Source organism: Equus quagga, chromosome 5, assembly GCF_021613505.1.
Source record: "Equus quagga isolate Etosha38 chromosome 5, UCLA_HA_Equagga_1.0, whole genome shotgun sequence".
Taxonomy (NCBI): Eukaryota; Metazoa; Chordata; class Mammalia; order Perissodactyla; family Equidae; genus Equus; species Equus quagga.
In genome coordinates this window covers 10,413,928-10,427,534 of record NC_060271.1, presented here as the reverse complement: position 1 = coordinate 10,427,534, position 13,607 = coordinate 10,413,928, and the positions used below count along the sequence as shown (strand labels likewise).

At 37.9% G+C, this 13,607-nt stretch overlaps 1 protein-coding gene across 2 annotated transcripts in view; it reads right to left on the bottom strand.

Moving 5' to 3' along the window:
* Window positions 1-13,607, bottom strand: part of SPATA6 (spermatogenesis associated 6) — a 122,565-nt gene that overhangs the window by 52,299 nt on the left and 56,659 nt on the right. For both annotated transcript variants that reach the window (XM_046660688.1, XM_046660689.1), the window contains exon 9: window positions 9,028-9,068. In XM_046660688.1, the coding sequence (XP_046516644.1) occupies window positions 9,028-9,068 (41 nt within the window). The remainder of the gene's footprint in view (window positions 1-9,027; window positions 9,069-13,607) is intronic.

The window sequence follows — 13,607 nt, the reverse complement described above, 5'->3', positions numbered from 1 at the left end:
AGCCAACATCTGTTGCCAATCTTCCTCTTTTTGCTTGAGGGAGACTATCACTGAGCTAACATCTGTGCCAATCTTCCTCTGTTTTATGTGGGATCCCGCCACAGCATGGCTTAATGAGCAGTGCCAGGTTCATGCCCGGGATGTGAACCCGCAAACCCCAGGCCACCAAGGCAGAGTGCACAAACCCAACCACTATGCCACCGGGCTGGCCCCCTAAACTTTTATATCACAAACTTTGCCAATTAGATTCCCTCATAAAAGCCCTATCATAAAACACTGGAGTCCAGACCCTGAAACCCTTTACTAAATATCTCTCCTTAACCTTCCCCTTTCAGAGACACTACTGAGACTTTAAAGTTGGTGCCCTCCCTTACTGCACTATGTCATAAACTCAGCTTTGCTTGGTATCAACAGGTTATTCAGTTATTGTGGCAGTCTTTGGTGAGTTGTCAGTTAATAATCCTGGAAATTCAGTAAGATCCCAAGAGACTCCCCTTACTGTCACAGCTAAGACCCTCAACTAAGAAGTAGTGCCTTCCTCTGAGACTTCTTGAGCCTCTTTCCTTGGGAGGGTCTCTCTGACTACAATGGTGAGGTGAGTGAATCTTGGCGTCGAGTCTGGGCTCTAATTCCCTTTTGTTAAAGCTCCCAAATGCTGAGCTATTTTGCCTTGCAGGGATGCAGAACCCTTTTAGTAATCTTTTCCTTATCTGATCATATTTGAAAAATTGTATTCCAGGTAGAAATGCGTCTTATTACTAACAACACTAGTACGTCTCTGTCTGTCTTTGTCACTTTTTGTTGTGAGTCTATAAGAAGACGTTCTTAGGGAAGTAAACGGGCATAAGCTACTAAATCCATCCTCGAGCCAGGCCTGAGGACTGACAGGCTCAGGCGTCCTCATCATACCAGAATCCTTGCAGTAAAAACTTTGCTCTGGGTCACTTGTCAAAATATCATGAAAACTTTCCTTAATTTTTTCTTATTTTCTCCATGGGAGAAAACACCTCTGGGAGAAACTGCTTCTAAACCTTCTGTCTTCCCAGAATTGCAGATCTGTCAGGTCTCCAATTTAAGACACAAACCACTAGGCTGGGCCGCAAGACACAAGGTATACAAGCCACACACTGACCAACATATCACCAGACTCTTCTGTGTGTGTTTCAGCTTAGGTCCATGTCTCCTTTAAGTTGGATTCAAGCTTCTTACACGTATTCACACTATAATTTTAAATCACACATTTATTATGCTAAACAGCATTAATTTCACTAAGGATATTTTAGAATTACAGGGGCCACTTTGGAGAATTTTTTATACGAACAAAACCGTTTGTTTGAAAGATGTCATAGAATGAAATGGAGCAAAATCCCACACATTCAATGGTTTTCATTTCTTAACTGGCATGACAAAATTTCAAAAAAACAAATTCAGATTCCAAAAATTGCTTCCTAAAAAGATTTGCTGGGAAACAAACAAACAAACAAAAACCTCCCGCAGGAAAAAAAAATCGCTGGCCAAGGCAAATTAAAAAAATGTGAAAATTTCAAGTTACGGCTCTTTTAGGTACCCCCACATCCTAACTTGAAAGAAACAGGCTTTATCCCAGGCTTTCTCACGTCCTGTCCTGAGCTGCTCCCTTACCTCAGATCCCTATCCTCCCTCCTGTCTGCTTTCCTTCCCATCTGACCTGCCACAAACAAAGGCTAATAACTTCTTAAAATTAAATCTCCTTCAGAATACAAGTGCCATATGGTTGATTTTTAAGCTCTGGTCTGTTTCTCAGCTGAAAGCCACTGTCAGACTCTCCAAAGTCTAAACAAGATAAACAGAAATTTGCTGCCGAATTCAGAATCCTGTGAACTCCAAACCAGCCTTTACACATTTTCCTATCTCAATAAATGGTGTCATCAAACACCGAGTTGTGAAAATGAGGAATCTAAGAGTCATTCTTAACATTGCATGGCTCAGCTCCTTTCAACGCTCCCTGCTTTCAAAGTTTTCCTGGCTATTTTTGCCTAGTTCCTGGAATTAAAAAAAAAAAACCTTAGAGATATTCTTATTGAGATCTTATTAATTTTCAAATTAAGTAGAAGAACATCTCTATGATATTGAGTCTTTCTCTACGAGAACATAGTATATCTTTTCCATTTGTCAGAGATAATTTCTAGTTTGCTAAATTTTTATTTCCAAATAATAGAGTTTCAGTCACATCTTTCTTAAAGGGGAAGAGAGAAATTGGGAGGGGAGAGAGACGACATTCTAGCTGTGGCAGGAATGGCCAGCTTTCCACTACAATTCATCTTTCCCTCCTCCAAAGTAGAATTATTGTTGAGAAGAAATCCTTGCATCTAGGTATAGCCACGTGATTAGTTCTTGGCAATAGAGTGTAGGCAAGAATGCTATGTGTCAATTCAGGCCAAGGTTTTTAAGAAAAAGATATGCCTTCTTCACCTTCTTCTTCATTTTCCACCATGTGAAGAGGACAACAAAGCTCCAGGGCAAGCCAAAGTCATAAGATGGGTCACTGCACGGAGAAAATAGCATGCAGAGCAAAAGCAGCCTCACTCCAACTATTATGTGAATAAAAACTAAATTTCTATTATATTAACCTTCTGAAGTCTGGAGGTTTATTTCCATAGCAAATAGCATTACCCCAACCAATTCAGAAATCAGTAGCTTACTGTACTGGCTTTAACATAAATCTAAATATGCACTGTCTTATCAGTCGGGTGCAGGAAGCAAGGGAATAGATATTTGAGGATGGAAAATTTAAGATCCATGTAATGCAGTGGCAAAATATTTAATAAAACTGTGGCCTGCAATAGCTTGGAGGATAGACCACATAACTTTCAAGCTTATATCTCTAGGAATATTGCTGGAAAGGACAAGAGTAGCAGTGTATGTTGGCTTTTACTTGTATTTAGCAAGAGATTTCAAGAAAGTGATGAGTTCAGGAAAGAATGGACTGATTGGAGAGTAGAAGTGATAGATTCTAGTAATTGAGGGGTTCTCAGGTCAGGAAAAGTGAAAGCCAACTCCTTGTGGACCCTGAAATGTACAAGGTTAAGACAGGAAAAGGCTTTGAGCAACAACAAAAACCCATTAAGACTTTTTCTTTTCTTTCTTTCTTTTTTTTTTCCCTGCTGAGGAAGATTCGCCCTGAACAAATATCTCCTCCCCTTCCTTCTAGATATGGCCATGTGACTAGCTCTTGTAATGGAATATAAGAAGGGAGTTGTTTGCTTCCAGGCTTCTAAGAAGCAGGTGTGCTTTCACAGGTGCACCGGACTATTACAAAAATAATTTCTATTGTGTCATGACACTGAAATACCAGAGTTTGTAAGAACACCTAGCACTACCATAATAAATTGGGTGAGTTAAAATACAGAGCTAGAAATATAAACATGACTTGGATGAGAAGGATAGTGATGACATAATGGGAACAGAGTGTGTGAGTTCAGGAGCAACAGAAGAAGCTAAATTATAGGCAGCAGAGAAATCTAAACAGAAAACTCTGAACTTGATGTGATGTTCACTCATGCATTCAAACAATACGTAAGTCTCCATCCGATACCATATGCCTTGCTAGCCAGCGAGGATAGAATGAGCAAGACATAACGCTTAGCTTCATGAGTCTAGGAAGACATATTAAGTCCCTATTCTGGTAAATCAAAAGGCACCCAGTGTAATAAGGCAATGCTAGGTATGTGAGGATGTTGAAAGTGATGTAAGGCTTCTAGCAATCAACCATATATTCCACATGCATTCACAATTTTGCCTAAAGCCATGTCTGCTTCTCAATTCCACTAAGATGGTTTCCTATCTCTTTTAAAGAGGTATTAGAACTCTTCAGTTTTGAAAGTTCTCATAAAATTCATTTTTCCCAAATATTCTAGGAGTAAGGGATAAAGAAGTGGAAGCAATGTCCATTTGAGTGTCTAGCAGCAAAAGGAAGGAGAAAGAGAGGATGATAAAGATAGAGGGCAGCAGACTGAGGGGTATGTTCTTTTCGTTTTTCTTTTTTTTTTTTTTGAGGAAGATTAGCCCTGAGCTAACATCTGCTGCCAATCCTCCTCTTTTTGCCGAGGAAGACTGGCCCTGAGCTAACATCTGTGCCTATCTTCCTCTACTTTATATGTGGGACGCCTACCACAGCATGGCTTTTGCCAAGCGGTGCCATGTCCGCACCCGGGATCCAAACCGGCGAACCCCAGGCCTCTGAGAAGTGAAACATGCGAACTTAACTACTGCGCCCCCAGGCCGGCCCCGGTATGTTCTTTTTCAGAGAGCTTTGCAGAAACTGTTTTCTGTCATTTAGATGAGAATAAAAATTCCTGTTCAATTTATAAGGCTGCAGATAATTCAGTGATATAATCAATATAAAAAAGCTTTAAAATAGGAATCCATTATACAAATAAAAGTTGATTTTATTATGTTTGTGGCCAAAAGAGATAGAGTCAATAAAGAAATCAGAAGTGCCAGAGAAGGTGTTAACCTTATTTAGAAGGCAAACTAGAAGGGAAAAAAGTGAAGATTAACAGGAAGATTGAAGTAGAATTGAAGACAACTCAGAACAATTCCATCCAACAGTTGATCCACATTTTCCTCAACAGGTAGAATGTGAAGTCATATAGAGAAAACAAGAAGATACTTCTTAGTCCAAACTGGACTGTGTAAGAGAATTAACAAGAGAACAAAACGATGAAGCTGCATCGCAGGTCAAATGAAAGCCAGAAAGGGCACGTTTGTACAGGCCAGGTAAAATGGGCTCCATGCTCCTTTCCAGAAGCACTCTATCGTATCTACGTATCCGTGCACTAACTCGCATCCTGATTACACACGGCATCAGGGATTTTTCAACCCTTAGTCCCCAAGCCTCTGCTATGTACTGAATTGGATACCCTCAAAATTCCTACGTTGAACCCCTAACCTCCAACCTAACAATATTCGGAGTAAGGAATTAAGGTTAAATGATTATATGGGTGAGCCCCTAATCTGATGGGATTAGTGTTCTTATACAAAAAGATGCCACAGAGCTCACTCAATCTCTCTCTGCCACGTGAGGATGGAGTGAGAAGGCAGCTGTCTGTAAGCCAGGAAAAGAGTTCTCACCTGAACCGGATAAGGTGTCACCCTGATCTTGGACTTCCCAGCCTCCAGAACTGAGAAAACAAATTCCCATGGTTTAAGCCATGCAGCCTATCGTATTTGTTACGGTAGCCCAAGCTGATTAAGACAGGCTTCATTTTAAAAACAAGTATTTTGTATTGCCCTCTTCTATATCATGAAATAAAATGTATTGAAAATGTAATCTACATATTTACATATTTTTGAAATAAAAATCAATGTATTATTCCAACTGTAGTATACAGAGAAATAAAAGGAACATGACTTATAAAATGTACTTCAATATGAAAATGCTCAAATACAACTACTCTAGAAAACATAATGGATGCTTGCACTCGCTTGCACAAATAAGCCTTTGTGAGCTCACGAAGTATCTGTGAGCTTACAAGTAAGTGAGCTTGCACTCACCTATATAAAATTTCTACAAATAAGTTTGGAGTTTAAAAATGTAAGAAGATCATAACCATTCCGTACAACAAAATCAGGACAATAAAAGAGCAGTCACAGGCTTCATCATGGTGTAATGTTACACCGTATATTTTTAACACCACAAAGCATAATCTCTGTACTATACCCCTACTCCTTTAATATACGCGGTATCTTAAAACACCAAAAAATGCTGTGTTTTATGTAGAGTTAGGCTGGTTCTAATAATTATGAACATGCTTTTCACCTCCACAATGGTCGGTGAGGCAGCTGAAAGCCATGTGGGACAGGAGAAGTCCTCACTGTTCAGAACGGTCCCACCCTCTGTAGAACAGCCAGCATCCCTGCTCATTAAATGCCAAGAGCACTTCCCCTAAATGACTGTAATAACAAAACATCCCTGTAAACGTCTCAACTGCCACCATGAGAATGGTATGATCCTCACTGAGAACAATGTATTAAATGAATGCCTATTATACACAAGACATATGGAACTACACATATGGGAGAGAAGAAGCCAAGGATTCTGGATGGAGTAATGGTAGAACAGAAAAGAGGTGCCAGCCCAGTGGCGCAGTGGTTAAGTACGCACGTTCCACTTCAGCGGCCTGGGGTTTGCAGGTTCGGATCCTGGGTGCAGACATGGCACCGCTTGGCAAGCCATGCTGTGGCAGGCATCCCACATATAAGATAGAGGAAGATGGGCAGGGATGTTAGCTCAGGGCCAGTGTTCCTCAGCAAAAAGAGGAGGAATGGCAGTAGTTAGCTCAGCACTAATCTTCCTCAAAAAAAAAAAAAAACAAAAACAGAAAAGAAATGAGACTAGAAGAACATAAGTAATTATAGAACAGCTGATTATAATGCATCCAGGGTGAAGAGAGTTGAGTTTGGTCAAAAGAACAAATAATGATCAAGCAACTAGAAATCTTAAAGAGAGAAGCAGCAGATAAAATAGGTATAGAGAAGTAGAAAAAATAGAAAGTAAGGATGTTAAGTAGCCATTATTCCTCAATATATATCATCCACTCAAGCCAGACCAGTAGTTTCTCTTTTCTCCCAGGACATTGTACTTATTCCAAACTCCAAGACTTTTTCATATTGCTTTCCTTCTGAAGACACTCCTCTCTCTTCTCTTGCCTACGCAAAATATATTTCTCAAAAGAACTCAGGCAAAGTCCCACATTTCTAGAAAATTTTTTGCAAGCATTCCTAGCTTCATAACTCTTTCCTTGCAGAAATCCTATAGAGTTCCACCACTGGAATATTTATTAACCAGCTACTATATGCCTATAAGGAAACAATCCTTTTTTCTTTCCATAGAAAATACAGCAGTGTTCAATGCTGCATATGTATTTCTATGAAAATCTATCTCCTCAATACAAAAATAATCCTGTAAGCTCATTTACCATCTATTGCCTTACAAGGGTAGTAGGAATAACCAATTTCTACTCTAACCCTAAAAGTGAAGAATCCAGAGGTGAGGGTGAGGGGAATTTAAAGATAGACAGAAGTGCAGTCCTTTAAAACAATTCATTTAGAAGAGAGCGTTCCAAATACACACACCTGTCTTTAAATGGGCCAGCCAACGTAGAGCTGGATTATTGTTACCTTTGGATAAAAATTAGCGTCTTATAAACTTTATCCCTTTCTCTTCATTCTGTACTTTTATATTTTTGGTTTACTTGCTTTCTCATAATAATCCACTCATACAATACACATATTTTAGGAATCCACACTATGTATCAGACAATCTGCTAGGTACTAGCAATTACCAACAAGCAAGATCAATAAGATCCTTGCCATCCTGAGACTTACAGGTTAGTAAAACAGGAAGACTTTCAACAAAGACGAAAATAAATACATCATTATAAATTGTGACGTATGACTTGAAGGAAATGTACAAAGACAGGCTTGTTCCTTAGGTAGGACAACTAAGGTGGCTTCCCTTGGCCCCATGCAAGACACTGAACATTATGTTTTTGATGTGTGTATGTGTGCGCAGGTATGCAGGTGTGTGTGCATGCATGCGTGTCTGTGCAAGAGCATATATATTACACACATCAGTGTGCAAGTATCGGTGCATGTGTGTTTGAGTAAATTCCACATAACAGGTGAGTCAGTACCAGGTGAAGTATGCCAGGCCCATACTCCTCCAGGGACAGCCTTAAACACAAGCACAACTCTACACAAACACTATACAAGGAACAGTTCTGTCCTTGTAAGCGCTATATTCATAGTCTATACTAATGGTTCTCAAGTGCCAATCCTCCCATAGACGGCAAGACAGCTGCATAAGAATCACCTCGAAAGTTGTTAAAAATAAAAATTTCCAGTCCCTGTTCTCAAGTATTTCAATTTAGCAGACCTGGAATGAATTTTTATGAAGTTCCACCTGGTTGATTCTGACACTACGGGAGATTTGAGCCTTAGTCACATGGTGCCTTGACTCGTTACTTAACTGTTCCATATTTCGTTTATCACACTCAAAGCAAGGCACAGCACTATGCTATTCAGTGCCAGTAAGCACGAAACAGACTGTTTTCAAGTAAAGAAGCAAACGTATTATAAGGAAAGTTGTGCTCTTTGTTTTGTTTTCCCAAATATAAAACACTTCTTATTAAGAAGCTTTCACTTAGGGACAGAAAATACAAAGTCTGAGGCACTGCTTCTCAAAATGTAGAAGAGGAACTGCTATGGCAGATAATTTAATACGTTACCCAAAATGATTTTAGATGATACACAAGAGGATTTTGCATGGCACATGGATATACACTGTACATCACTGAATCACAAAGGAAAAAATGTATTTTCTTTTCAATTCTCTTTCATTCAGAAATCCTCAGTTAGCTATAGGTATGTCTCTTACATCTATCGTTGCTTCTCTCATTTTAAGAAATAGAGAACATGACTCAGAGCCTTTGGAAAACAACAGTTACCTAGCCAGAATTTAGTAACATTGTTTTGTTTTCACCATATTTTTTAAGGCTATCATCCATTTAAAGCATGTGATATTGATTTTTCAATTACACTGGTGAGATAAATAAAAAGATGGTGAATTTAAAGAAAATAGCGTAAGTTGAATGAAAATATTGCATAAATTATGAGGATGCTCTATGAATGACTAAAATTTAGAAATACTACTGTGTGAGGTATTACTAAAAGTAACAAGCAATTTCTCTATTTGTCTCTCTCTCTTACATACACACATATACATAGACTAACACACTCAATAAATAATTAATCCAGATGAACAATCAAAAGCCATAAAACACTTGTAGGAAGATATTCAATGAAGTCTATTCTACCACTTGACAACATAGCCAAAATAATAACATAGCATAATATGACAATTATTGTCTGTGCATTTTCTTGACTAAATGAATGTGAGAATCTCTGATTATACATATAAGAAACATACTTATGCTCTTTTCTGAAAGCCAGGACAATTATCCTTCTGTAATTTATTCTACATACCTTATAATCCTTGGGTCGGTAGCAGCCAAGATGAGAGTGATCTGAAAAAGGATGTAAAAAAGAATTAAACCCAACATATTTCATACCAAAAGAAGAAAATTTGGTTACATCTTTGATTTCTGCTACTGTCACTCTGTTTCTATGATTATAATTCATACAGCAGTTTTCAGAAATATCTTAAAATCCGTCAACAATGTTACATAAGCAAAGATGACAAGTTAAAATCTGTATCAGGCCTTCAGTAACTGATTTCACAAGCACTACTTTCATTAGAGTAGGACATATCTGAATATAGACCAGATTAATTTTTAATTGATAAACTAATTTGTCTAAATGAAATGGATAATTTTAGTTGATAAATTAGTTAATGATGAAATGTAATTTCAATATATAGATTTGATATTGTCAAACTACATGTATTCCTACTATTCTTGAAGTCGATGCTAGAATCAAGCGAGTATAATGGAAACAGGATGAGCTTTAGATGGTGGTAGTATACCAGAGTGTACAGACCTTGTTGATGAATAGATCTGTACGACAGTCCAGGCTCCAGTATTTCACGTATGACCCCTTGGGCACATTACCTAACCTTTCTGAGTCTCAGATTCCTCAACTTTCTGGTGTACCTCTTTCATAACATTGTTTGAAAGGTTACATTAGATATTACACGTAAGGCAACAAAATAAATGTTAACTATTATTACCAACACCATCATCAACATCATTACTACTGAATTCTAAGTCAAACAAGCCTAGGTTCAATTTCTGATTCCACTACTTTCCAGATATATTAATTTGGTCAAGTTATATAATTAATCTGTGTTTCATTCCTCATAAAAGTATGAAGACAATGCTCACTTTACCTCAGAGAGTCATAGTTATGATTAAATTATACAACTTATGAAAGTCCCTAGCACAGCATCTATGACATAGTGGGTTATAAAACTATTCTAAATCTCTCCCTAAGATAAGGTCCCTAAGATAAGGACCACTACATGGTAGATGCAGATTTTGAGTTTTACTCATTACTTAAAGGGGTCAACTTTCAAGAATCAACTTTTAAGTATTATAATCTCTGTTACATTGATAGAACCATTTGCAATTCTACTTCCTTACTCACACATTCTGATCAAAAGCATTCCAATATTCTGTATTTTACCTTCCCAAACCACTTTGTCCAGGAAAAAAAACATGGCTATATGGATAGAGACCTAGGATAGCCTATATTCAGTCAATTAATTATCTTTGTTTTACGGCACAGATGTCGTTTGTTTTCCAAGTGTCCTGAATCATTATAGAGAATAGCTGAAACATTAACATCTTTCACACAAGGCCAACTTCACCATTTAATTAAGTAAGATTTAACTTACTTCGAGTACTTTTTAAAATTCAAAATGAAAATAAACCCCAGCTCAACTCCTCCTCTGTCAAGTCTACTGTACAGCATGGCCACAAGTAGCAGAAGAAATAAAAGAATTCTAAGAACATACTGAGCTGAATTTTCCAAACTTGCTAACTTTGAAAAGTAAGGTAATAATTTCTGGACATGGTATATATTCTTTCTGACAGCTAATATAATATTAAAAGTATCAATATATTAAAACACTAGTATATCTTCTGCTTTCCACAAACCATTTATAAACTTACCCTAATTCTGATAGATTTATAATTTTCTTTCATTTTTACAAATTAAGCTTCCCAGTGTTCACATTTAATCACTCTTACCAACAATTAGGCACTAACTATATTGTAAATGCAGGAGACAAAGGAGATAAAAGTCATGGCCCATGGTTGTGAAATGCTTATAATTTATTTTGGTTAAGTTATACAAAGTTGACTAACAGCAGCATAAAAGAACAGGCTAAAATAGAATGGTACAGACAATTAACACTATTAAAAAGTCATATCAGAGATCAATCTCTCAAGGTTGAAGGCAATCAGGAGAAACTTCCTAAAGAAAGGGAAAGTTGACCTGGGCCTTAATGAATGGGTCACACTTAAAAGCATGAAGAAAAAGAAAGAGCTAATTCAGAGAGTACGTGCGTGTGCATGCGTGCATGTGTGTGTGTGCGTGTGATCTTAAACAACTTGCTTCTTTAAACCTCATGTTTTGTCACCTGTAAAATGGTGGTAAATAATAGTATCTAAAATTCTTGAGGTTACCGTGAGTGATTAACCAATGAAATATAAGTACTTAGAATAGCAGTTAGCAGAAAATGTACACTTGATAAATTTTAGCTATTATTTGATTCTCCAATGACCTCATGAAATATGGACTGCATGTTTGTGTCCCCCTAAAATTCATATGTTGAAGACCTAACCCTCAAAGTGATGGTACTTGGAAATGGGACCTTTGGGTGGTAACTAGGGTTAGATGAGGTCAGGAGGGTGGGGCCCTCATGATGGAAAGAGTGCCCTTATAATAAGAGACGCAGAGTTTGCACTCATACACATGCACGTGCTCACACGTATTCTCTCACAATCTCTTTCTCAATGCACACACAAGGAAGAGGTCATGTGAGCATACAGTGAGATGACAGCTGCCTATAAGCAAAGAAAACAGATCTCAGAAGGAAACCTACCTTGCTAGCACCTTGATCTTGTACTTACCAGCCTCCAGAACTGTGAGAAAAAAAACACCTGTTGTTTAAGCCCCCATTCTACGTTATTTTGTGATGGCAGCCTGAGAAGACTAATATAACACCTAAGACTGGTTATTATTTCTACGTTACATTTCAGGAGGTTGACTTTCTATACAGCTAACAAGTAATGGAGCTGAAGTCTTCGATTAGTTCAGTGCTACTTCCACTAATATAAGGATAGTAGAAGATTTCCTTATCCCAAGAACAAAAGCACACAGGAGAATAAAAGTGTCTTTAGTTTCAAAAACGACATCACATTTGGATTTGTTAACCAAATGGATGTGATATATAATCCGATTAATCAAATACCACGTAGTGAGAAACAGTACTGGTCAAAAACAAAATGAGGCAATCAGTCATCAAAACATTTCCTTAGCAACCATCTAGTATAGAAATTAAGACCCACTTTGTACTACAGTCACCATTCACACTGGGAGTAGTCTGATAACTTAGAGCCTCTGCATCCTTCCTCTCTCCATAGCTGACCCTCACCCAACATGGTCAGATATGACTCAGTCCTAAAGGACCAATCCTGACTTTAAGCAAGGACTTAAGAAGCTTTCACCTAAACCTCAGCACTTCTGTATCAACTCATTCTTTCTGTCAAAGTAGTTCTTGAGCCCCATTCTGACAATTATAGCCAGTACATGTTCCCTATGAGTCAATCCCTATCTTGGCAACCTTCATAGCACCCTATTGTTAAGGGTATTCATCTTTCCTTTTCACAACTTCAAGGAATTGAAGCCCATTCCGGTAGTTAGTGCTACTACTATTGCAAAACTTCCATGATGCTGAATGTGTGTATCTATTTGAACCTTCAAAGAGCATCTTCCCTTAAAGTTCTTTATCAGCACTTACTCTACTGGTACCCCAATGCCCACATAACATTCTAAGGTGGGCCCCTACTCTCCTGCGAATCTTCATGGAGCGTGCAGCCAATGCGTCTGATATATGTCAGTCCCTACAACTAGAAGCAAAGCTAGGATGTCCAGCTTTATAAAACAAAACCAGGGTTTAATATCTTTCAGGGGATCCAACCTTCTAAAAAGGAAAGGCACATAACAGAGTGTTTCCTATCTCTTGTTCACTTATGATATATTCACCTGAAACCGTTTAGTCCAACCTCTAATATTTTTATCTTTCTTATTTCTATGGCAGTCAAAGTTTTGGTAGCAAGAGTCTCACACTTTTCCCCTCACTTTTCTTCTTCTCTGAAGTTTAGCACACAGCAAGTTCCCTGCTTACCAGTCAGTGACTAGAAGAGTGATGATCTTCAAAAAGGATACACAAATGGCTAATCAGCATGTGAAAAAACACTCAATGCCATTAATCAAATGCAAATTAAAACCACAATGAGCTGGGACTGCATACCCACTAGAATGGTTACAATAAAAAATGGCAATAACAAGTGATGTCAAGGATGAAGGGAAACTGGAAACCTCATACACCGCTGGCAGGAATGTCAAATGGTGCAGCCACATTGTAACACAGTTGGCAATTTCATAAAAAGTTAAATAAATTTACCAAATGAATCAGCAATTCCATTCCTAGGTATCTATGCAAGAGAAATGAAAACATACATACCTGCAAAGACTTCAATGCAAACGTTCATAGTAGCATTATTCATAATAGCTAAAAAGTGGGAACCATCCAGGGGATCAGGGTGGGAATGCAGATTTACTGCAAACGCGTATAAGGAAACTCTTTGGGACGATGGAAACATTCTAAAAGTGGATTGTCGTGATTTCACAACTGTGCAAATTTATTAAAAGCATTTAATTATACTTAAAACGGGTGAATTTCACGCTATATAAATTATACCTCAAGCTATGAAAAATGTTTAAGATTAGAGAAATAAAGAAACTAAAAAAGAAGTTCCTAAAACAAAAACTATTCAGCTGCCTGCTGCTCTAAGAGACAAGGAGGCATACATTCAAAT